The 25,435-nt window shown below is 51.0% G+C and overlaps 2 protein-coding genes across 2 annotated transcripts; one reads left to right on the plus strand and one right to left on the minus strand.

Annotated features, from left to right (window-relative positions):
* The first annotated feature begins 1,644 nt into the window (after positions 1-1,644).
* ECSIT (ECSIT signaling integrator) lies at positions 1,645-9,970 on the plus strand. The gene is made up of 10 exons (XM_061557782.1): positions 1,645-1,728; positions 3,522-3,692; positions 4,158-4,469; positions 4,698-5,058; positions 5,606-5,829; positions 6,579-6,636; positions 7,309-7,457; positions 7,889-7,991; positions 8,206-8,447; positions 8,904-9,970. Exons 2-9 carry the CDS (start codon positions 3,579-3,581, stop codon positions 8,427-8,429), a joined length of 1,545 nt encoding a protein of 514 aa, XP_061413766.1. The 5' UTR covers positions 1,645-1,728; positions 3,522-3,578; the 3' UTR covers positions 8,430-8,447; positions 8,904-9,970.
* Positions 9,971-10,982: 1,012 nt separating this feature from the next.
* SLC25A27 (solute carrier family 25 member 27) lies at positions 10,983-22,176 on the minus strand. The gene is made up of 9 exons (XM_061558052.1): positions 21,846-22,176; positions 19,477-19,650; positions 19,116-19,200; positions 17,415-17,537; positions 17,002-17,114; positions 15,962-16,046; positions 14,917-15,009; positions 14,427-14,529; positions 10,983-13,239 (listed from the first exon to the last, which is right to left on the minus strand). The coding sequence occupies exons 1-9, from the start codon at positions 21,982-21,984 to the stop codon at positions 13,168-13,170; spliced, it is 987 nt and encodes a 328-aa protein (XP_061414036.1). The 5' UTR covers positions 21,985-22,176; the 3' UTR covers positions 10,983-13,167.
* Positions 22,177-25,435: the final 3,259 nt, after the last annotated feature.

Raw genomic sequence — 25,435 nt, forward strand, 5'->3', positions numbered from 1 at the left:
GGGGGGGTGATTGTGAACCGACGTGACGTGGCGCACGTGCTGCGGATATCCGACTTGATGGGAGGGGTGAGGGGTCGGGTGGGGGTCAAGGGGAGGAGTCGGCTGGGGGTCTGGTGAGGGGAGTGTCAGGTGGGGGGGTTCAGGTGAGGGGGGGGGGGGTTCAGGGGGGGGTTCAGGTGTGGGGGGGTCAAGGGGGGAGTGTCGGTTGGGGGTGATCGGGTGGGGGGTGAGGGGTCGTGGGGGGGAATCGGATAAGGGGGGGGATAGGGGGTGGGGGGGGATAGGGGGTATGGGGGGATAGGGGGTGAGGGGGATAGGGGGTGGGGGGGATAGGGGGTGGGGGGGGGATAGGGGGTATGGGGGGATAGGGGGTGGGGGGGGGGGATAGGGGGTGGGGGGGGATAGGGGGTGGGGGGGGGATAGGGGGTATGGGGGGATAGGGGGTGGGGGGGGATAGGGGGTGGGGGGGATAGGGGGTGGGGGGGGATAGGGGGTATGGGGGATAGGGGGTATGGGGGGATAGGGGGTGGGGGGGATAGGGGGTGGGGGGGGGATAGGGGGTGGGGGGGGGGATAGGGGGTATGGGGGGATAGGGGGTGGGGGGGGATAGGGGGTGGGGGGGGGATAGGGGGTGGGGGGGGATAGGGGGTATGGGGGGATAGGGGGTATGGGGGGATAGGGGGTGGGGGGATAGGGGGTGGGGGGGATAGGGGGTGGGGGGGGATAGGGGGTATGGGGGGATAGGGGGTATGGGGGGATAGGGGGTGGGGGGGGATAGGGGGTGGGGGGGATAGGGGGTGGGGGGGATAGGGGGTGGGGGCCTCCGCCACCCGCTCGCACGATATAATTTCGATATTCAATTTCACGATATAACGATTATCACGATATAGCCATTATCGCAATATTAACATTATCGCTATATAACGATTATCGCGGTGCAAGCCGTAATTGTACTTTTACACACACGGCGTGAATCACAGCATTACTTTGAACTGAAACTATGAACTTCGTGAATACATTTTTGTTGTGGGTTTCCCACCTGATGATGATTGCTTGTTTCGATTTAAAGCTTTCGTGACTGCAGGGATTCATCTTCTTGGTTCTTTCGGTAAAGTCACGTAGAAGGGAAGTAATAAAATAATAAAAATAAAACATAATAAAACAATTGTGAGAATTGTTTTATTATGTTTTAAAGTCACGTAGAAGGGAAGTAATAAAATAATAAAAATAAAACATAATAAAACAATTGTGAGAATTGTTTTATTATGTTTTAAAGTCACGTAGAAGGGAAGTAATAAAATAATAAAAATAAAACATAATAAAACAATTCTCACAATTATCGTATCGAACGATATATCGTATCGTAGAAGGGAAGTAATAAAATAATAAAAATAAAACATAATAAAACAATTGTGAGAATTGTTTTATTATGTTTTAAAGTCACGTAGAAGGGAAGTAATAAAATAATAAAAATAAAACATAATAAAACAATTCTCACAATTATCGTATCGAACGATATATCGTATCGTACGATATATCGTATCGTACGATATATCGTATCGTGCGATATATCGTATCGTGCGATATATCGTATCGTGCGATATATCGTATCGTGCGATATATCGTATCGTGCGATATCGTCGTATATCGTCATATCGTGACAACCCTACTACCCACAACCCCGCGCGGCAACAACATGGCCGCCCCCATGCCACCCTGCTAATCCGCGTGAGTGTCCTCGTGTTCCCGCCTCATCATCATCATCATTCCTCATCTTCGAGTCTAAACAACTCGTTGGCTCCTCGCCTCGTCGCGCAAAGGCGAGAGAGGCGATGAAGGAGGGTGGGGCCGCTTGAGAGGGAACTCGCAGTCTCATCCTGCGCGAGGCCTCCCTGACCTTTGGCTCGCTCGCAAGAAGCCAGCGTCAATTTTTGAGACTCGCAGCTTCTTGAATGTAATACTAGTCAATGATAGCAATCGTCTTAATAGTAATAGTAGTAACAATGCGACGGCTTGGGAGAGAGACCTTCATCCAGCAGTGGATTGATCGTTGTTGGTGGCGGAAGGCATTTTTGTCAAATCAAACTGCCGGGTGTATGATGATTGACGCAGCACCAGTCCGTGGCGGGCGTTGTTTGACCATACTTCACCTCGCTGGTGCTGAGGGTTGGCGAAGGCGTCGGGGGTGGGAGACCCCACTACCGGTCCAGTACCTACTTGCCCTCCCTTAAAATAAATTATATTGGCGATGCCGCTTTGCCGGTGGTGCACAATCAACAAACAACAACACCACAAATCAACGCATACGTCAATAACACAGCCTTAGAAGGAACGTATGTAATTATTTGCACACCTGTTTACGTGCTCTGAAGAAGGGCCATTGCCCAAAACGTCGCCTGTGATATAATTCCTAATCGGGCGGTGTTCCTGTACAGTAATGTCCTGCGGTACTTTCTGTACTGACATCTAGTGTCCTGACCGCCTCCGTCTCGACGGGGCCGCGAGATTGTGCGATAAATCCGCAGTATGTCTGGAGTCAAACCATCCGCGTGAGATGGGGTCGACTCAAACTTCACCGTACACACTTGAGCCACTCAGAAACAACCTACTTACTGTGCCACAGCACATTACCCGAAACGTTCCCTGTTATCTTTTCCAGTGAACGCCACAGTGTTCTTGACGAATGAATTGCGGTTTTTGTAAATTGTTTTCGCACACTGGCCAACGCAGTATCACCAAATAATGTGTTTTACTTATTGTACCACCACCTACGGACACCACCACGTCGCTGCACCTTCGTGATGTCAGATGATCGCAAATGCACAAATGACGGGGTTATCGCAGTGTGATCTATATACAAACACTTGCATTGCACAAATGAATGGCCCGCTATTGACAGTGATACATTTATAGATACCCCACTGATTTCTTCCGAGCGCATTTCTTCTCAACACGGGACTGAACTTTGTCAAATCAATTGCTCCGTATCTTACAGAAGATAGTGTTAAAATACGTGTGTTAGTCTATTGATATTGGTGGGAGACATGGGGACCTGGAAGTTACATGTTTTTTTCTCTAGTTTCATAAGTACGATCATTTATAATTTGCAAAGGGCAGTTTTGTTGTGTGTGGAAACCATAGACAAGCAGGAAGCCCGAGCTGCCCTAGCTCTGGTCCTAAGATTTCTAATGTTTATTTTTTCTTTAAGTGGTATCTATGTTAATCTGTACATACTCTGCCGTGTGGTGGGCACAAGGGGGCAGTGCGGCAAAATAAATTTTGCTGTAAAGTCCTCTGCTCCCTGACTTCACAAACCCACACTGACCAACATGAGTGAATTACGGTCACATATTGTACATGGGGTGTGGAGTAGTGGTGCAGTGACTTCTGCACCATGTCATTATCCTGACCACCTGAGTTCGATTCTCGGCCACGACTAACATCAGTGGCAGGTGGTATCTGTTCAACCCCGCACGATGCAGCGTGGTGACACGGAGGGACGTGTCTGTATGCACCCTCAGGACTGAGCTGCTCGCGTTGATGAGGCCGAATAGGGGTTTACCACGTCGCCATTGACGATGATGAGTTACACACGGGGGCTGTCGTCCCTGCTCGCTGGGGTCTGGACCCGCACCGCTTCAGCCGTGACAGGGCCCGTGGGGGTCCCTTCACGTCACAGCACGGGGCCCCATGTACGTGAGTCACAGTGTGAGAAAGTATTTTTGACCCCTGTCGAATTCTGACCCTGGCGTCAAAAGTCTATGATTTATTAAAACCCTTTTCCTGCTGTGGCAGATTAACACCCCTGCCAATATGGGTCATTATTCTCTTCACATACTTGTAAGTACACTTGGAGCTAATCTATTTTGCGCTGTAATATTGACAAAAGCCAATTTGAAGTGGGTTGCAAGAACCCTTGGATAGACACCCAAACCCCTACACTAACCATAACCCTAAAGCATTCTTACCTTGGGGGAAGTGAGGGGTGGTGGAGTCCTTGCTCTTCTACATTTTTTACCACAGGGGTCCATATAATGAACTGGGGCCTGCTATGAATTAACTATCTCTTCAATACTTTACAGTAGTTAGCCAAGTCAGCAACTCGACAAATAATTGACATCGTGGGACTCTCTATTGATCGTGCCCGTGTCCGTTAGGCTGCCACCGTCGTGGTCGTCGCCTGCAGGAGCGTGTTCATCGGCCGCGCAGCGCTGCAGAAGCACCGGCTCTCCAGGGCGCAGCCCGACACAGACAGCTCGAGCGCCGGCAGCAGAGTCACAAGCGACGACGAAGCTCACCAACGGCTGCAGCAACAGCAATATGAGAAGCAGCAGCAGCAGGAGGAGAAGAGTCAGCAGGAGGAAGAGCAGCAGCAGCAGACTCAAAATCAGCAGCAACAGCAGGAGCATCAGGAGCTTGCGATGAAGCAGCAGCAGAAGCAATATTATTGGAGCAAAGAGTCGACAGAGGTAGGCGGACTCGCGAACAATCTTACGAATGGCTGAGCGGGTGAGTTGAGGGGGTAGACTGACGGATGATAACAGAATTGTGTGAGTGGCTGAGTGTTCGTGTCCCCGAAGGCAAAGATACCTAACTTCGGCCTTGTTGTTAGGCTGCATCGCTCCTGTCCCAAAGCCCCACATCCTACATCCATCACTTTTTTTCCCCCCTTATGTCGCTGCCTCTTCTCTCCACAGGGCCGCGCTGACACCGATACCTCCGCTACCTCTCTCGCCATCTACGAGCACCATTTTGCTGAGGCGGCCGCGGCGGCCGCGGCGGGGCATAGCGGCCGCACCAAGGCGGCGTTCACGAGCGTCATCGAGTCATTCTGCCGGGACGACCCACGCCGCCGCGGCCACGTGGACTTCGTATACGCGGCACTGCGGTGCATGCGCGACTACGGCGTGCACCGCGACATCGCCGTCTACAACCGCCTGCTCGACATCATCCCCAAGGGGGTGTTCGTGCCGCGCAACGTGATCCAGCGCACGTTCAACCACTACCCGCGCCAGCAGCAGTGCGGCATCGCCGTGCTCGAGCAGATGGAGAACTATGGTGAGAGTCGGCGGCGGCGTTGCGTGCAGGAGCGCGGTCGCTTATCTATCCGCTCGTTTGCTTGTCCATTCATCTGATCGCCAATCAATAGATTTTTCCCGCTCACAAATTTGCTCGCCGATTTGTCTGCTTGCCTAATCGTCGATTCGTCGGTTTTCCTGCTTGCTCCTTAGCCTCATCATCCATCAGCCTGCTCACTTGCCCGCTTAACCAGACGCTTGCCTACATACTCGTTTAATTCCCAACACTGAGAATTAAAAACATTTGTTCGACTGTCATGTGATGAATATTAGTCCCATAAGACAGCTATGTGATATCTGCTTCCACACGCGAAGGGTTGTACAACACTGCGAGAGAGCTGAGTGGATACTTCATCTCGTAACGAGATAACGATAGCACAGTTGGAGAATAATTGGGGAAAATATCGGAAGGAAAAAATAAATAACTCTAATTCAAAATATTTTAACCGATGGATAATTCCATGCCTTCAAACTTTGCACCAACCACATCCCCCAATGGTTTCCCCTGACCCCCTCCTCCCCCCCAGGCCTGATGCCTGACAAGGAGACGCGGTCGCTGCTCATCCAGATCTACGGGCAGCTAAGCCACCCGTACCGCAAGTATCGCCGCATCCTCTACTGGTTCCCACGCATGAAGCACATGAACCCGTACCCTGTGCCCGTGACGCTGCCCAGCGACCCGGTCACCCTCGCCTCGCTCGCACTCACGCGCATGGCCGACGACCTTGACGCCAAGGTCACCGTCTACCAGGCAAGGATGCCGCCCGCTCACCCACCCGCTCACTCTTTTGAAAGCTCTGCTTGATAGCATGTTTGCTCGATTCCTCGTTGGCCTGCTCATGTGATTGCTCGCACGCTTCTTCGCATGCTCACCCGATCGACTTTCACACTCGCTCGCTCGTTTGCATGCTCATGTGACTGCTCGCAAGTAGCCAGCTATGGCTGCAGGGTTTTGGTAGTCCATGTTGTTTGTCGTTTATTGTGAAAATCCCGGCAGTTCCTATGATCACTGTTTCATTGCTTTATTTTGGTGATTTCGAAAAGTTTACTGGTTTGGCCATGTTCGTTTGTTGTAGTACGGAGTAAGACTGATGGCCTTAATCTATGTTGTCTTGTGGTTGTTGTTGTTGTTTGACTTGCATCCCACTGGGATTTTTGCACAGAGCGTTGGTGTACGGTGTTTTTTCTGCAATATTTTTCTGTCTTTGCTTGGATTTTCTGTTTGCACTTAGTCACATATTCACTTTAAGATGTATTCTTGTTCATGTTTTTGTTTTTTGTTTGTTGCGGTTGCACCCGATTCAAGAGCCGAATGAACCATTTGCTAATATGCAATCAAATTTTACCCTGACGGCTCCGAACACATCGGCTTCCGTATCGCAAATTAAATAGTTCCTCACACGGTGGAAAGCGATTCAACGTACGTGCACATTCTTGGTGTTTTCTGTCTCGTTTAAATACGGCTTCTGTTAATTTTCGTTGCAACCGTCTGCCCCGCAGAGTTCGTACAATGATGTCACAGAAGACGGCCGTGACGTGACCAAGCCCTACATTGTCGGTAAGGCGTTGATGTATCCTGTAGGTCAGGGCTGGGGAACCCTACGGCCCATGGGCCAGATATGGCCCATGACTTTGTTTAATTCTACCCACGGACACATGAAGCCTAGCACTTCGAAATGGCCTGAAATTGTTACTTATGTATCAACTGCGAGCATCTCATCAAGTTGTACGGGGGAAATATGACAACCCTACAACAATGTGGCAACCTTGAAATGTACGTCCTTCTTCATCTTCTTGGTTCTTTAGGTAAAGTCACGTAAAAGGAAAATAATAAAATAATAAAAATAAAACAATAAAATAATTCTCACGACGTTTTGGCCACAACGCAAGCAGCCGTCTTCAGGTGGAGAACAGGTCTGTCGAGAAGGCAGAGTCTGAATGGCACGCCCCAGGCTTGGAGCGACTATTTAAGCTGGGATGGAGGGGCGAAGAGCGTCTTGACAAAATAATTTGCATATCAAGAGGAATTTAGCATATTCATGGGAAATGCTGATATGCGATTAGTACTACTTGTGAAATGCGTAGGAGGTTTGGCGAGGGGTTTTAAGTCATTATGCCCATGCATTATGCAGGATTAGCAGTATCAAAGGGAGGGAGTAAGGTTAGAATGTACGTCCTTGCTTACACGCGTGTACATTGTGTGCTCATGTGTACGGGCACGTGCGTGCAGGCATCCAGACTCCCGATCAGCAGGAGTTGTTGTCGCGGCACCGCCCCGAGCGGCCCGTGTACGTGGAGGGGCCGTCGCGCCTGTGGCTGCGTGACACCAACGTCTCCTACTACGTGCTCCGCGGTGACCCCCTCGCACCCCACGAGAAGGTGCTAGCGGTCTCGCATCTTGTGCGCCCCACCCCCCGCCCCCTTCTAATGAGACACCGCCTCGCTGTGTCGCTCGTTAGCATCGCTCACCCACAACCGATCACGGACGCGGTTGGGGCGGCTGCACGGTTCTGAATGAAAACGACGATCTTGTTCGGAGGCTGCTGCGGGGACACGTCGCGGTTCCTTATGTCCGTGGGTTAAAAAAATCGATCCTTAGGCGAGCGATACGTGCATCGGGCGGTACCAACAAGAATCGATTGTTGAGAGGTGACCGGGTGGCTCGGAGGTCAGAGACACTGAGCAGGAATCACTCGGGTGCATGGTTTTAAAATCCGTGTCTCGGTCACTGCCCGTGATCAAACCCGGTTCTTGAGTGTAGCTAGTCAAAGGTCTCAGCCCGTTCACCAGCGACTGCAATGTGTCCCCAGAACCCCCCCGTCGACCCCGAGCGGAGCCTCTACTACCCCCTGCAGCTTGACCTTGACCTGACCCTCGACCTCGCCGATGACTTTTCCTTCGATGTTCAGGAGGGTGAGTGGTTGCCTGCCGGTTACGGTCACCACACACTCCCGTCAGCCTGAGCCCTCTCCGCTCAAACACATGACCACCGCCTCCCCCATTATCTGCACCACCCCCATGTGGTTCATCTCGCCGTATTTTTGCTTGTCGGGCGGTCGCAGTGAGCGGGTGAGCGAGCGGGTGAGCGAGCAGGCGAGTAAGCATTTGCCCCGTGTGTCTCCCGCAGTGGAGGAGGGCCCCGTTTTTGCCATGTGCATGGTGGGGCGTGGTGACCAGGCCACACTAGGGCACTGGCTCTCGGGCCTGCAGCTCTCCAATCCTGTGTTGGGCCGCACGCCCATCATATTCCGTCTGGAGAGCACGCCCAGCGACCTCGTGCCGGGCGGTGGGAGCCACGGGGGACGAGGGAACGACAGCGAAGGGGGTCCCGGTGAAGAGCGGACAAAGTGACGCCGAGGGTCGGAGGAGGTGAGGTCATCTTATGTTACGATGCGGAGGAAAGTTAAAGGACGGTTGTTAAGATCGCGGCTCTCTTGGTGGAGCGGCAGCGATGGCCGTGGTGGCAACGTACAAAATGCTAAGTCCACTGGCAGGAGGATTAGTGCCAACCGAGGTGGAATTTACATTGGTGCAGAGTTTTCCCAAAGCCAGTCCTCGCGAGATTTCAAGGGCGAGCCAACGGACTCTGGGAATGTGCCGTTGGCATTGCATGTGCAACACCAGCTTTCAAATTGCCGGTGCACACACGCACACACTGTCTCGAAGTGTGCGCAGCTTAATTAACATCCGGCGGGAATTTTGGGGTTTATTTAAAATGTTCTTTATTTTATTTTTTTCGGGTAATGTTCGGGCTTGCTCTGAATTCTGGCTTGCTTGTGTCCCACTCTTGATAAGTTTTACTGAATCCATTTGTTGTTTGTGCAGCCTCATCTCGAGAGCACGGGAGCCGCTACCGATCGGTCATGGCCGACGGCACCGTAAAGAGGGAGAACTTCTTAGTGGTTGCTGACGGAGGCATCCGGCCAAATCGTGCCACCAGCACCACCACTGCGCTTGCCACGTGGTTGTGTACCACGCACCGGGTCGCCCAGCCCCCATGACGCCTGCGCGGTGGCGCCGTGCACCAGCCACCACCGCTGCCGCCTCCTGTTGCGAGATTTGCGATGCCCCTGGTTGGAAGTGGGTTTTGGAGGTCCCGTGCGGCTGGCGACGTGGGCTCGTGGTGGCACTAACATACGTGTGGACCTGTAAAGCCACAGATAAGCCAGCTTGCTAAAGGGGCTGACTACGGTGGAATGAAATAAAATACAAACGAAAAATAATGTAAGCTTATTCTTTGGGTCTTTCGGTAAAGTCACGTAGATAGGTTCAAAGAAAAGAACAAAAAATAACAAAAAACTACGACGTTTCGATCGCAACGCAAGCGTTCGTCATCAGGAAGAGGGGAAGACAGCTGCTAAAAAACGACACAAGCTCTTCACCGAGGTCTTTCCCACTGCACAACCGAGTCGTGCCGGGGCCGTGCCAATCCAGCTCGGTACGAATCAAGAGGCCACTGAGTTGTGTTTCCACCGCAGAAGTCTTGAGTAGTGCCGCCGACGTCACTCACAGAGGGAACAAAGTCGAGGCGCGCGTAGGCGGCGCCGTGACGTTGCGTTTAAGTTGTTCACCGACTTTGCGCCGTCACAAACGATGATCACGTCAATATGCCCCTGTGGCATCGGGTGACGTCACTTTTGCGACGATGAAGATGCGTTCATTTATTCCGTATTGGTGATCGGAACGAGATCCAAAATTGTCCTTAAAAATCCGAACAAAACTTGCGTGGGTTATGTGTTCCTTTCAACAATTAAGCAGAACCTTGCACAATAGGACAATGGGCCAGATTGTTATAGGGTTGTATTTTAGTGATACATCAACTCGAAATATATTGTTGGCTCGTGAGTGTAAAAATATAATTTTAATCTAAATTAAAATGTATTTGAAACCTCTACCTATTGCTGGTTGGTCTGCTTGTTCGTAACGCTGGGTTGTAATGTGATTGTACAGACGCGAGTAATGGCCGTTACACCACACCACACTTCACGGTGCAGGAGAATCCCAGTCTTCCCACCCATTACGTCACAATCGATAACGATTAAAACGCACATGTTGTCGGTTGAGCATGGAACCATTCAATAATTCCTCAAGCAAAAACTAAACTTTTTATTTTAGCAGGTAAGGCCCACTGAGCTATATAGGGGCCGTCCATTAATGACGTCAAGTGATTTTGGACGATTTTTGACCCCCCCCCCCCCCCCAGTCACATGGCGTCACAAAAAGTCAGACCCCCACCCTCAAATATGACGTCACAAAGCTCTGCCCCCCCCCCCCAAAATTAAACATGCTTCAAATCGCTTTAAATTATTGTCATTGTAGTGCGTATTTAATGTGGCGCTGCACTCTGATGTAGGAGAAAACATTCAAAAGTCTTTAAGTAGAATGTGTTGTCTATATCGTCACAAATGTCTGACCCCCCCTAGGTACGTGACGTTATGGACGGCCCCATAGCTCTTTTTTTAGAAGCGAATTAGCCACAAATGATCGCTCAATGAAGTGGCTTATCACGTAGACATAGCATCCAAATACTCTTAAACGCATGTTTCTAATGTGGAGAAAAAAAACCCGTAGAAAGAACATGCCAACTCCAAATATACAGCAGGCGTCAGGGTTGGGATCGAACCCCCTTCTGTATACCAGGCGAGGTAGTTAACATTTCGCCACCGTGGTATCCTAAAAACTACTTAAAACGATGCGATGATATTCTTGAGTGACGCTTCGTACTCCACGCGGTTGCGCGGGAACCCATCTTGCTGCCATAGTGACGTTGCTGTCGTGACGGGGACACATGGGGGCGTCTGATTGGACGGCCAGCGGAAAGAGGGTGAAGCCGATGTCGTTTTCCCGCCAAAACCACAAGCAGGCCACGCCCACTCCCCCCTGCCCTGCTCTGCCATTGGTCAAATGCAAACATGTGAACGGTTTTTCAAGACTTTTTTTATGGATAACAAGCAAATCAAATACAATTATAACGCTGGTGATAATTACTCGAGGTATATTTCATCCCGCAAAATAATTTTGTCTTGATGGCAACAAGAAAATTAAGGCACATGCTCAGGCAGCTCTCTATATTTTCAAAAGTTATTGCTATACACTATTTGAAGAAGGAATCACCGCCATATAAACAAGTAGCACGGTAGCTGGGCTGTGACGATGTCGTCACGCACAACCGTACGGAATTGAGACGGCTGTAGTGATTCTATGGCCTCACAGTCGACTGACTGACGTCATACGCGATTGAATGCGTCATTTTGCCCCGCCCCTGGCCCTGCTTGGCCCGGGACAGATTCAGAGGTATTCTTGTGAGGCCCGGGTATCACAGTTTGCTTCTGGCTCGGCACGGCAAATAACCAGTGGAAAAAAATACCCGTACAATTCTGGCTCCTGTCCTGGCACAGCGCGGATGTGGCAATGGAAAATTGGCCAAATTGTCACTGCTTTTAAATATCAATATGTAAAGAAAAATATCAAAATCACATTAAAGCAATTATTCATCTAGATATTAAATACTATATTTGCACACCTGAGTTCTCAAATAGTGTTAACTACTCGGCTCATCAAAACGAGAGTTGCTACCTTTGGACATATGAAGAATATTTCTCAACACTGAAAATGCATTGTCGTAAGTGGTGGTTCATTATTATTATTGGGCAAATGACAAAACACCTGGACTTAAAAATGTCCTGGGATGGCTTAAAGAACATCCCAGAACAGCAGCTACCTCCTCAACAAGAGGAAGTTCCTGGCAAAACCCGGATAGTTGGCAACCCTAGCCACAATCCACCATTTTGGCTGGTCAGTGCTAGTCAAGCAGTGGAACCAAGATGGCGGAGGCTTTGAATGATCACAATTACAAAAATAAATATCACTTGATGACACGCGCGCTACATTCAATACAATATGCATCGTGCGATTAACTGCAATGTGCAATTATGAATATTGCTGCTATCATTTACGCGTAAAATTGCTATGCAATGCTGTACTTCTTGTCTTCAATAGGTGCATCGAGTAATCTTGACTGCTTTAAGCGTTAAATCGAACATTGTAGACCACTGAGGTAATTACTGCCAGGCACTGACCCAGAGTGGTGAGGTATGGTCAAACAACCCTCACGACCGGAGTGGGTAGGCCTTTGTCAAAAAGGGCTTAGCAAACACTGGCTCTGTTCACGTAAATGATAGAAAACACGTGTTCGGGTTACATATTTCACGGAAAACGAAACTGAAAATGGTTGACTTCTCAAAATGTCGATATTTCACAGCCCTCCTCCTGGAGGAAGTTACAAGCATCTTAGCTGCGCTAATCACGTAGTGGAAGGGAATAGTCGCAGCCTGGCAATGAGTCTGCGTTTACAATATTAGCGCCATGCTCAGTTGCTTCTGTCACTACAAGGGCCTTAATGCATTGAATGGAGTGTTTGTGTTCATGCGTGTTAATGTTTGGTGGGGAGCGGTAGTGTAGCGTTTAGCGTCCTGTGCTACGAACCCAGAGACCCGAGCTCGATTCCCGCTCACAGCTAATATCAGTATAGATTTGCTGAACCTATACCGGGCCTCGCCTAGATTGATAAAGCCTCAAATGAGTACCTGGTGTGGTGTGCAAACATCGCCACTGGGGAGAAAAAAGGCAGCCAGGGCGTGGTGTTGGCCACCCACCCCCTCGTGTACCGTGCCAGCCTTCAATAGATGCTCGCTAACAACACTTGCCCCAATGGTCTTTCAATGCTATATGGGAGGATCTTAGTCCGTCGTTTTTTTTTAATGCTTGGTTGCCTGCCAAAGGTATTCGAATGTCCTATTCGGATGCCCTCGGTCTGGGAGAATGTTTCCCCACCCCTGCTCAAGGTGGCATTGCGTCTCACGCTGCCACTAGGCAACGAACCTCATGTCGTACACGGGGAGGGCACGGGGCCCAGCAGTGAACAGCCGGGCCGCTCACCAGCCACCATTCCTTTTTGCGGGGCCGTCGCCAAAATCCTCTGACCACGAGAGCCTGGTGTCCGGAGACTCGGCGACGAGGCAAAGTGAAGGCGGGTCGAAGCGGAGTCGAGGAGGACGGTGGCTCGGGCGATGGGGCCTCCCCCCGACGCTCAGAAGGAGCTTACGCCGGTAAGCCTGCGGATCTGCTCGAAGGTGATCCAGAAGGTGAGTGACCAGGGGGCCTGCACGCACGCGGCAGTTGAACGAACGCAATACGCATTAACGTACGTGTATGTAAGTATGTTGAACTTACCACAGATGCGCATGTGAAAGCTCGCGATGTGGTGACCCGCCTTTGTTCGATGGTTAGCCAAAAGGTGCTGCGAGGATGACCGGGAATTCGCGTGATGATGGTTTATGCTCCTTGACGATATCAGCAAAGGTATTGTGGTTCATTTGTGGAAAGCACCTGGTGTGTGGATGAGTGCGACCTCATAATAAAGTGCTCTTACACTTGCTCCAAGTAAGCGCCTTCCAACGAGAGTAAATAAGTTAGGTTTGCGTGTCTTCCCCAGGAAAAGCTTTACGACTGTTCGGGCAATGGCATGACTCAACAAGAGGTGTCACACGATGGGGCCGGCAACTCAAAATAACAAGATAAAAATTTTTTGTCCAATTAAGTAAATACCCCGCTCAATATTTCAAGAGCCGCGATGCACCGTGTGGTGAATATGAGACGGTGGTTGTCCTTAATAAGCAACCTCACCAAGTAGCTTTCCTTCAAAAGCCGCACGCGGCTCCAGAGCCGCAGGTTGCCGACCCCTGGTCCAGTGGTCGTGCGTTGCAGTGGTCTGCGGTTCGAATCCGGTAGGCTGCCCTGGTTATTATCGCGGTGTGCGTATTAACCGTCCACTGATTCTCAATGGACTGGACGTTAAAGATCCCCTGGCGTCGTTCGTGAGGGTGGGCCATTTGTGTGCTGGCATCGTGGTCCATACCCGCGAAATTCGAACCACACCGTAAATTATTCAAATTACTAATTTACACCTGGCAATGACCGCCCCCCGTCGCTACTAATAAACTTACGCCAGTCGCGTAACGAGCGTGGGAGCAGGAAGTGCCTTGGCCCCTGCCTGGTGGCCAAAGCTATGAGTTTGGGGCCTACTTGACTACCACCATGAGATATGTTTTCAACAAGAGTGTTAAACTAACAAAAATTTACATAATGATGTGATTGGGCAAAATGAGGGCCACGATATATAATAGCTTAGGTGCGACCGAGCAAGACAAATCAAATATTGGGACCCCCCTTGAACGAATGCCGCACCCCCTGAGCTGAGATGCGCTCGCTCTAAGGCGCTTTCTAGTGTGCCGAGGGAATCACAAGCGGGCTCCCCCGAGCCACAGGTGCGGGGAATGCGATGATTACCATGCGTGCCCACGTGGGCAGGAAGCCCTTGTAGAGGGCTACGAAGCCTTCAGCCCTCACCGTCTGCGTGAGGCAGTCGAGGGAGGAGCGGTAGAGGACTCCCCTGCACACACACAGAGGCAAGTGGCCATTCGCCGGTGCTACTCGCCAACAGCACTTGCCCTGACGGTCTGTTAAAGGCCTTAGGGAGGGTCTTTGGCTTTCAACGATACCACGGCAGGGTGTGTAGGAACTGCCCATGACCCCGTCATCCAGAATGCGGTTTGATCTCGAACGCTCAGCAGTGGTTGAGCCTGGATAGCGTTGGGGATGGATTGACCTGTAGGTCTGTTAGAGGGTGCTGCGGTGTTGCAGCGACAATCCCCCAGATTCACCAACCCGCTCTGACCAGCGTAGTGAAGTATGGCCAAATGACACCCCCACGGCGTGGGGAGGCCCTCCTCCGGCAAGCAGATTGACGAAAACGGGCCGCACACGTTCGCAGAGTCACCTTCCATTCCGGTCCGTGGGCTGGTTCATGATTCGGGTTTTGACGACATCCGCGGGTGTACTCATCGTCGCTGCTACTAACCCTGAGAATACACTGCATCCATACGCACAGACGTACACCAAAAGACAACGATCCCCCGTGTAGTCTGACACAGACTCGTGAGGGGTAAGTGCTGTAGGCGAGCGCCTATGAAGACCGGCACGGCACGCGAGGGGGTGGGTGGTCAGCACCATGCTTGGTCGGAATTTCTCTCCCGAGTGCTGATGCTTACACACCGCACCAGATACTCATTTTTAAGGCTCGAGTCCACCAGAGGAGGGACTTGAATCACTGAAGTTGGCCGTGAGCGCCGGTTTCAGAGCGCAGTGCGCTAACCGCTGCCACACCGCTCCCCGCACAAGCACAGACGTGTGCACACATACATACGCACACAAACGCACACACAGCAGACGTACACGCACACACCGCGTTACCCAGTGCAGCATGGTGAATGCATGCAGCATAGCAGTACAGCGCGTCAATGGTTTATGCTGCACTGCCCTCTTGCACTGCCCTCTGTTGCCCACCACATTGCTCCCACCGCCACCTACAATCATTAGGCATGGCTGTCGGCAGTCCAAGCGCTGTCCAGGCTCAAAGCCCGCTTAGCTTCTGAGATCTGGGCGCAATTTTGTGGTGATTGGGTCATAGCCCACGGATGAACGGGATGAGTGAAATATATATTTTACCAGGTAAGGCTCACTGAGCTATGTAGCTCGTTTTCAGAAGCGACCTGGCCACAAATGATAGCTCAACGAAGTGGCTTATTATCACATGGAAATTTATAGCAGCCAGATTCTAAATGTGGAGGGAAAAACCGGAGGACCCGGACAAAAATCCACACGCGACCATGGGGAGAACACGCAAATAAATATTCAGGCGTCAGCGTCGGAACCGAACTCATGAACCTCCTGTACACCAGGCGAGGTGGTTAACATCTCGCCAACGCGACGCTGAACAAAAACGAAAATTTCTGGAGCCCAGCACTCGGGAGTCTCGCTCGCACCTCGACAGTCCGTGGCAAACCCAGTTGTCCTGCAGCGTCGTGCGTCGCAGCAGCAGGTGTTTAACCGTGTCGTAGGTCGTGAGATCTGTGGAGAAGTCGCGACACCACGCGAGCAGGTGAGGGGCGAAGCAGCAGGCGACGACGCGTCGAAGCGTCGCCGCGTGTGAACACCGAAAACAACCGGACCAGATGACACCAATGGAGACTAGGCTCTAAAAAAAGCTGTCTCGGGTGTGGACCAATCAACTTCAAGGTCAGTGCATATTATTATCATTATCAGAGTTGTTTATTTTTGTTTGCATTTTGACTACTTGTGTTGTGGTTATTGCAAACATGATGCCTTGTACAAAGCTGTCAGTTTTGTACCAGTTTAAAGGGTAAAAACCTACTACTAAGATCTGACCATGTCTCGCACCCCCAGAAGGGGGGCGTGCGTGCACCCCAGGCTTAAGAGCCACTGCTTCAGATGATGAGAGGGGAGGAGGGAATAGAGGGGGGGGGGGGGGAGAGAAGGGAGGGGCGAGCAGAAGAAGTGAGCTGCACGAAGGAGGAGCAGCGTCTGTCGTCACAATGGGCGGCGGTAGCGGCGTGGAGAGAGAGGGGGGGTGGAATGGATTCAGAGTGGGGGGAGGGGCATACGCGGAGGTCACGTGACTTACTGGAGGCTCGTAGAAAAGAGAGAGAGAGAGGAACGGTTTTATTTCGATTTAAAGCTTTCGTGACTGCAGGGATTCATCTTCTTGGTTCTTTCGGTAAAGTCATGTAGAAGGGAAGTAATAAAATAATAAAAATGAAACATAATATAATTATTTTATTATGTTTTATTTTTATTATTTTGAAACATAATATAATTATTTTATTATGTTTTATTTTTATTATTTTATTACTTCCCTTCTACGTGACTTTACCGAAGGAACCAAGAAGAAATAATAAAAATAAACATAATAGAATTATTTTATTATGTTTTATTTGTATTATTTTATTACTTCCCTTCTACGTGACTTTACCGAAAGAACCCAGAAGAGGAACGGTGTTGTTACCTCCGAGGTTGACGAGCGCTGCCCGCTGCACGTTGGGCGCCCACCCGGCCCAGAGGCCTCGCATGCCGCCCCGAGACAGGATCTGGGCGAACGCGTGCCAGGCCCCGCGCACCCTGCCGACACGCGGTTCCCGTTATAGGCCGATACCCCTCCCTCTACCCAGGACGGCATAAATAATCAGGCTATACGCCTCCTTCACACATCTCTCCCTCCACGTATTTTTTTTTATCTCTCACATCCCATCAGCCATACGGTCTTCTGGACGTGCACCATTTCAATAGCATTGGTTCAACGGTCGGCCACGTACGGTGTGAAAGACGTTCAACATACACACACACGTACGACTTGAAGTTAGTTAACGGGGGAGCAAGCGATTGAGCGAGCGAGCGAGCGGTCCGAGCAGCTGGGGTTACCTGGGTGCCTTGCCCTCCAGCCGGCGTCTCCCCTCCATCTGCATCTGCACCTTCACCAGGTCGGTGGGACTGGCAAAGAACTGGCCGATGGCACCCGCCATCATGCCCCCCAGCACCGCCTTCCTGCACCAGAGGACGTCCATCAGTTTTCGTGATTTGCTTTTGGGGTAAAGGCCACGGAGTGATGCGACAACGGGCTGTAACAGTGTCATTATTTACACCATTGGAACTCTTTTGCCAGTAGCAAAATATGATAATAGTTTTTTTTACCCTTTCATCTGGCAACAAAACTGACACCTTTTTTTACAAGGAGTCATGTTTGCATTGACCACAATACCTGCGGTCGGAATGCAAACAAAAAACACGCCTTTTGGCGTCATCTGGTCCAACACCATGTGAGACTAGGTTCTAAGAAAAGCTGTCTCGGGTGCGGACCAATCAATTTCAAGGATAGTGCACACATTATCAGAGTTGTGTTTTTTTTTGCGTTCCGACCGCAGGTATTGTGGTCAATGCAAACATGACTCCTTGTAAAAAGGTGTCAGTTTTATTGCCAGATAAAAGGGTAAAAAACAATTATCAGTGTCATTATTATTTATAATAATATTAAGAATCACAAGCAGCAGACGAGAGATGTCCCGCATGTCATGTAGGTGGGAAACCACTGAAAGTTTGTTCCCACGTTCATGCATTGATTTAGTGAATGGTGGCATTCGCACGGTTGGTAACGTACGGTGCGAAAGAAATTCAACATACATCCATACGTAAGCTTTCGCTTGCAATATCATGAATCGTAACTGCTATGTATATATATTTTTGGGGGATCGGTCCATAACGTGACGATCTGGCGAGACTTGCGTTGTTGAAAACCCTCCACCATCCAACACAGCCCAAAGAAATTAAATTTGCCGAGTGGCGCACAAGCGTTAAACGGCGCCGCCGGGTTACGATCGTTTCGGCTCAGCTCACCGGTAAAGTTGAAGAACGATTCTCACGATTGTGTCCAATTAGTGCATTTTAGTTGTGAGGATTGTCGATAGTGCGATCGTGTGTAATGCGGTTGACTCTGGATTACCTGGGGTGATGGGGCGGAGGGGTGGCCCGCATAAAACGCACGCGAATAACGTTTTTGACGTGGTGAATTGTGCTCAGGCAGCGTGTTTATTATTCACCTACGTAGCACGGTGGTGAACGTGTAGAACGCGTCTGCGTGTGTAGATTGCTTCGTAGAGTCATCGGTTCGCTTGGGCACCGATTCGCCGACCCTCGACGAGCGAGGAGCAGCCGATAACGGCACGAGCGAGCCCCGAATGAGCGCGGTCTATTGAACGTTTGGGGCCATCTCGGGCGACGGCGAGCGAGCCGGGCATCTGCGGTGCCAATGGGCACGCGAGCTTCGCAAGGGTCCTGGAGCGCAATCTTCACGAAACGGCCGAACCGTCGCCGTACCCCGGCGACCGTTCGTTCTGCGCCGCGAGCGCTCACCGCCAGCGACCGGCGCGCGCTACCGCCGCCGCCGCCGTTGCCGCCACCGCCGGAATAAAAACCACCGGAGGGAACATTTCGCCGGCGGCGGTTTCGCGACCACGGCGGGATTTTGATCGCCCTTCGTCGCGGTGTCGGGCGTGCACGGTGAATGCGAGGCGTTCGCGGTCGACAGCGTGCGTGCGTGCGGGTTTCACGAGGAGCGTCGGGACAAACCAGACTGGGAAGGTGCCGTCCGCGCTGCGCAGCAGAACGCGTTCTCGCAGCTGTTCGTAGGCCACCATGCGGCCCCCCGTGTACACTGGGGTAACAGGTGTAACAGGGGTAACGGGGGGGAGAGGAGAACGGTATGAGAATGATTATAATAGTATTGTTTTACCCAGGGAGGCCTCCCTGAGTCTCAAGGCTCTGTGTTCAGGAGACACCTGCCAGGGGTTCGCAGTAGAAGGGGGGGGGGGGGGGGCGATGTTGCTGCTGCGTGTGCTACCGTGTTAGTGCCACCGTGTTAGTGCCACGTGTTAGTGCTACAGGCAGCGGTGGTCTGCGTGGGCTGGTGCTCCGGTGGGCCCCTTGCTACCGATGTGCCGGCACACCGCCGGCGTCGCTCCCTGCCACAGCTTGAGGGCACCCTCCTCTCTGGCGATGCCCACCGCCGTGCCCACCATGCCTCGGTACTCCACGCCACCCGGACCGGACCGCGCCTCTCCCTGGATCTGCAACCTCGTCTTGGTCAGGTCGAGGGGGAACGTCACTGTCGGACCGGGGGGTAGAGAGAGACGCAGAGAGAGTTGGGCAGAGGGAGAGTGGGAGACGCGCGGGCGAGATGTTGACTCCCTCGACTAGACGTTTCCGTCGTAGTGGATCGTCGTAGGCGACAAACGCGAGCAGAGCTCCATCTCCGCGTGTTCACAAACGCGTTTTAGCCGTTGGCCTATTGGTTTTCCAACACCAACGTGATTCAACAGAATGTTTAGCAAGCCGGACCCAGCTGATGATGAGATCCGTTAGGGGTGCCGTGGTGGCTAGGAGATGTTAACGACCTCGCCTGGTATACGGGAGGTCGTGGGTTCGATGCCGACTCTGACGCTTGCTGCTGCTGTATATTTGGAGTTTGCGTGTCTCTCCTCCCGTGTTGATTTTTTTCCGGGTCCTCCGGTTTTTCCCTCCACATTTAGAATCAACGCCATACATTTCCACACGATGATAAGCCACTTCGTTGAGCTCTCATTAGTGATAGCCAGGTCGCTTCTGAACAAGAGCTATGCAGTAGCTGGTACAATAAAAACAAGTTTAGTTTTTAGTTTAGTTCAGACAGATTGCGGAGGTCCTACACGGCCCCCCCGCTCCGCCTGGTCAACTCGTGACCACTACACCCATGGTCAGGAGGCCTGCGTGCATACATTCACATCGACTGGATTCGAACTTGGGTCCTCTGACTTATGGTTGCATGTTGTGCGATATAGACTGTCCTAAAGTTGCTTTGATTATAATGCAACATTGGCAAGGCTAATGTGGAGTCCACTGTATCGAGGCAACATTTATGGACCGTCATATTCATGCTCACCGTAGGTACACAGAATAGCATAAGACTCTGCGATAACATTTCAAAACACAGCAACTACACTGCAACAAATGCTTGGGGAGAGAAGAAAACAACAATAATAATTCTAGATTTGAAGCTTTTCTGGTTAGAATTTTTGTTGCTATTTCATTTATACCTGATGATGATTGCTTGTGTTGCAATCGAAACGTCGTAATTTTTATTTGTATTTTATTTCACTTTTATTAATTACAAATTTTTACCTACGTGACTTTACCGACAAAACCTAAGAATAACAATAATAATCGTGGGGATTGTTTGACCACACTTAGCCACGCTGCTTATTGCGGGTTGTTGGCGTGGCTTGAGTTTTTTTTTGTTTTGGATGGAGTGGGGGCGGGGGAAATGACTGTCCCGGGTCAGATTTCACCCGCCACTGGCGTTAGCCGTGGTCTGGGATTGAACTCGAGTGGCCGGGTCCAGAGTACAGCGCGCATTGCTAGATAATCACGCCACCGACGTACACACTTACGCCTATAGCCGTGAAATGATTAACCCGCTCGACAATCTATTCGCAGTAAACATGCAACGTTGAGCCGACGTCGGTTGGTGGACGTCGCCCGAACGTCAACAAGAGCTGGCCCACTGTTGCGTGTTGACGGGGTTATTTATGAAGTTGGGGACGAGGACATTGACACGTGTGCAACTATAAGGCCACGCAGCAGCGTCAGGAGCCAAATCACGTCCATCCATCTCAGCCACAGCTGCTCTGCAGTACAATATTTCCAAACACGGATTAACACAAAAAAAAACCGATGCTAAAGAACATTGGCCATGCAATGCAGCACATATGTCTAAACCACTCCGTACAACAACAGCATCACTAAAAAACTCAATATTTTTTTCTATTTTACCAGGTAAGGCTCCACTGAGCCATATATATCTATTTTTCAGAAGCGACCTGGATATCGAAAATGATAGCTCAACGAAGTGGCTTATCATCGTGTGGACATTTATAGCAGCCAAACCGCTCTAAACGCGCCTTTCTAAACGTGGAAGGGGAAACACCGAAAGACCCGGAGAAAAATCCACGCGACCACGGCGGGAGCGACATGCATATTCCAAACACCCAGGTTTGTCTGGGTCTGGGATCGAACCCACGACCTCCTGTATACCGAGCGAGGTAGTTAACATCTCGCCACAGTGGCGCCCTGAAAAAGCAATTGGCCCATGCAATCGTGGTCATGCACCAAAGCTGTCAACCCAGCAGAGCGCCTATCTCGGCCACACAGCCAGGACCGCGTGCCCCGCTATCTGCGAACTTTGCGGATAATCGATTCGAAGCGCGTGCAATGACAGCCATGCAAGCAGAGCACCCAGCCGTGAACAACACCGCCACTCCGCACCTATCTCGGCCACGGCCGCGGCACAGGCTGACAGCGCGAACTTTGCCACCAGGGGGTGAAGCGAAGCCGACGACGACGAAGAGGAGGAGGAAGAAGCGATGGGCAACCTCCCTGCGGGCACGGCTGCCCCCTCCCCCATAGCTGAGCTCCTGAATCGGCGGCCGCAGTTAACGTCGACGACGAGGATGATGATGAGGATGGTGGTGGCGGCGCGGGACCAGAGGTGACCCCTCTCTCGGGGTCTATCCCCACCCCCCCCCAAATGCACGCTTCCTGTGATGTCACACGGCCGGGGCAGTGTTGCACCACGAACGCCCGGAGCGTCGTGCGTGCCGTGCCGAGTCTCGTGATGATCGGTCCGTCGGTAGAGGGCGACGTGGCATCGACGGCGGAGGGGAGATTACATCTTAATTTGGAGCTTTCGTGACCGCAGGAATGACTCTTTGTTTTTTTTCGGTAAAGTCACGTATAATGATAAAGTAATAAATTAAATAATAGCAACAAATAGTTGCTATTTCTTTTATCTATAGTTTTCTGGTTAGATTTTTGTTGCTATTTCTTTTATACCCGATGATTATTGCTTGTGTTGCAATCGAAAAGGCGGAGAGCTCCCGTTGCCCGCAAGCGTGGGTCGGGCATGGAGCGAGTGACCCACGCCGTCCTGCTGCTGGTGGCTGTGGGGCCGTCCATAAATGACGTCACGCGATTTTGGAAGATTCTTGACCACCCCCCCCCTCGTCACACGGCGTCACAAGAAGACGGACCCCCCCCCTCCTCAAATATGACGTCACAAAGCTCTGCCCCACCCCCCAAATAAAACATGCTTCAAATCGCTGTAAACTATTGTCATTGTAGTGCGTATTTAATGTGGCGCTGCACTCTGATGTTGTAGGAGAAAACATTTATTAAAAAGTCTATTTAATTAAGTAGAACGTGTTGTCGATATTTATTTAAAGTTGCGCATTTTGACGTGACGTCACATTTCTCAACCCCCCCCCCCCTCGTCACACATCGTCACAAATGTCTGACACCCCTCCCCCATAGGTGCGTGACGTCATTTATGGACGGCCCCTATGGCTACAACGGTTTTTTGCGTGTCTACACGTTATGTATATCTATACTCTTTGGTTCTTTCGGTAAAGTCACGTAGGTAGAAAAATAATAGATCACGACGTTTCGGGCGCAACAAGCTATCGTCATCAGGTGGGACAGCCACAGCGAGAAAAAACTGCTGAAGAGGGCTCATGTTAAATTTGAATCACAGTTCCTATGATCACCGTTGCTACATTGTTTTTATAGTTTTATTTAGCTAATTTCAAAAACGTACGGTTAAGCCATGGTTTGTTTGTTGAAGTACTGAGTTAACCTGATGACGTTAACCTAAATTGTCTTTTGGTTGTTCTTTTTTGTAACTTAAATCCCATTGTGATTTTTGCACACAGCCTTATTGACACGGTGTGTTTTTTTTCTTCAGCAAGATTTTGCTGGTTTTGATCGTGGATGTTTCTGTGGAGTGTCGTCATTTTAAGATGTTCTGTGTACGTTTTTTTTATTGTTGCGATTGCACCCGAGCCAAGAGCCACATGGCTCACAGGGCTATACCGAATAAATAAACTGACATGGCTGGCACGCACGCACGCACACAAACGTATCTGCACACTGGCACGTGTGCATCTCCTCGGGCACGCATGCAGTCAGTGGCGTCAGCATTTCCACTTTCGCTTCCCTCAATTCAAGAACTGTATTCCTGATCAAGATTCACTTCCCTTCCAACCCGCATCCCACTCTCCCCCTTCCCCTCCCACGTGTATCTACCCCGCCTCGTCGAAAACACGAACAAAAAAGTACTCAACGCGTTCGGCCAGTAACGCCGTGGCCTTAAAAAGAAGGCGTGTATAATTGACGACGGTTCGGGCGGTGGGGTGGCCCTTCTTCACGGCACGCCGTTGAGGCCACTCTACTCCCTCTCTGGCCTATGGTGCTGTGAAGAAGACCCATTGGCCGAAACGTCGCCCACTATATAATACACTGTTATCTTAAGGCCACGCTGTTATTGACTGCACGTGTTGCGGTTTGTTGTTGTTGCTGCATGTGTTTGTGCACCCCCTTGCCAAACGGAGCATGGCCAAATACTTTCTCTGAACAAGAAACATTCCTTGGAACACCACGTGACCTCTCCTCCCTCTCCCCCCCCCCAATCTCATCCATCTCACCTCCCGGTCATCTCGCAGCAGAGGAAGTTACACAACCAACACGCAGCACGATACAGTAACAAAATCCTCCCCATGCGTACTGTATTATATCTGTCCCTGCACGTACACACACACACACAAAAAAATCGCACAAAAATGCCTCTCTCACACACGGCCCTCTGGGAGCGCACAGGACACCGATTTCACGCAGCCAATTGGCCAAGGGATTTATTGGTTCAACTCGTCGGGTTTAACTCGCGTACATCCGCGCGCATCCTTGGGGTGTTCGTGGGTGTTCATGGGTGTACATGTGTGTACATGGGTGTTCGTGGGTGTACGTGGGTGTTCATGGGCGTACGTGGGTGATCATGGGCATACGTGGGTGTTCATGGGTGTACATGGATATTCTTGCACATGCATGGGTGATCGTGGGTGGACATGGGTGTTCATGAGTGTACATGGATATTCCTGCACATGCATGGGTGATCGTGGGTGGACATGGATATTCCTGCACATGTATCGTGGGTGCACGTGGGCGTACGCGTGCGTACATGGACGCATTTGGCGAGTAAACGCGAACGCACACGGTGTGTCTACAACAAAAGTGGGGCAACAGGTGATGAATGTGGCTTTGAAGTGGCTCGAAAATGAGCAACCCCCATTAATGGGTGGGCCACCTCGTGTACACATCTGAAGAATAACCCAAAAAACCTCTACAGTATTATGAATAATTGTCCCACCGAGAAATTCACAAATGTTAACTCAGTGGCTTAAATTGTTTTTATATATATCTCTTTTTTATCACGCTTGTTGACCCAGGATAGTTTCACTGAGTCTCATGACACCTTTTCAGGAGGGCCCGGCCACGTTTTTACCCAGTACCGGGTGTGGGGGGGGGGGTCGCCGCTCGCCTTGTATATTCCAAGTGAATGATTCAAAACGTGGCAAACGGCGTAACTGTTGCGGTGGCGTCATGGGATCTCGAACGTGGCGCGTTTGCATCTTGTTGCTGAGCTTCGCGGTTCGAATCCAGCGGCCGCCCTGGTTACTCGTCGTCGGCAGTCCCTCGAGGTTCGAGGATGACGTCGATCAGGTCTAGCGGTGGCTCTTGAAGTGGCTGAGAAGTCCAATTGTGTATCCTGCAGATCTTTGTGCGATGTGGGCGCCACGCGGTCCCAGGCGGAAGTGGGAGACGTTTGGGTCTTGACGTGGACCCGCAACCCGGTGGATGCAGCGGCGCCACCCCTAGGCGGTCGGCATCGCCCGCCGCTGCTCCCAGTCTTGAAGGCTGATTTTGTCGGCGCTTCAGGGAGGACCTTAGGTTTTACTACTGCGGTTCGCGTAGTAAACCTTCGTAAACACCTACGCGCCGTCTGCTTCACAGCGGGCGTTGATGAC

The sequence above is a fragment of the Lethenteron reissneri genome, chromosome 3 (assembly GCF_015708825.2).
Source record: "Lethenteron reissneri isolate LAM-NWPU_2019-01 chromosome 3, ASM1570882v1, whole genome shotgun sequence".
NCBI classification, from domain to species: domain Eukaryota; kingdom Metazoa; phylum Chordata; class Hyperoartia; order Petromyzontiformes; family Petromyzontidae; genus Lethenteron; species Lethenteron reissneri.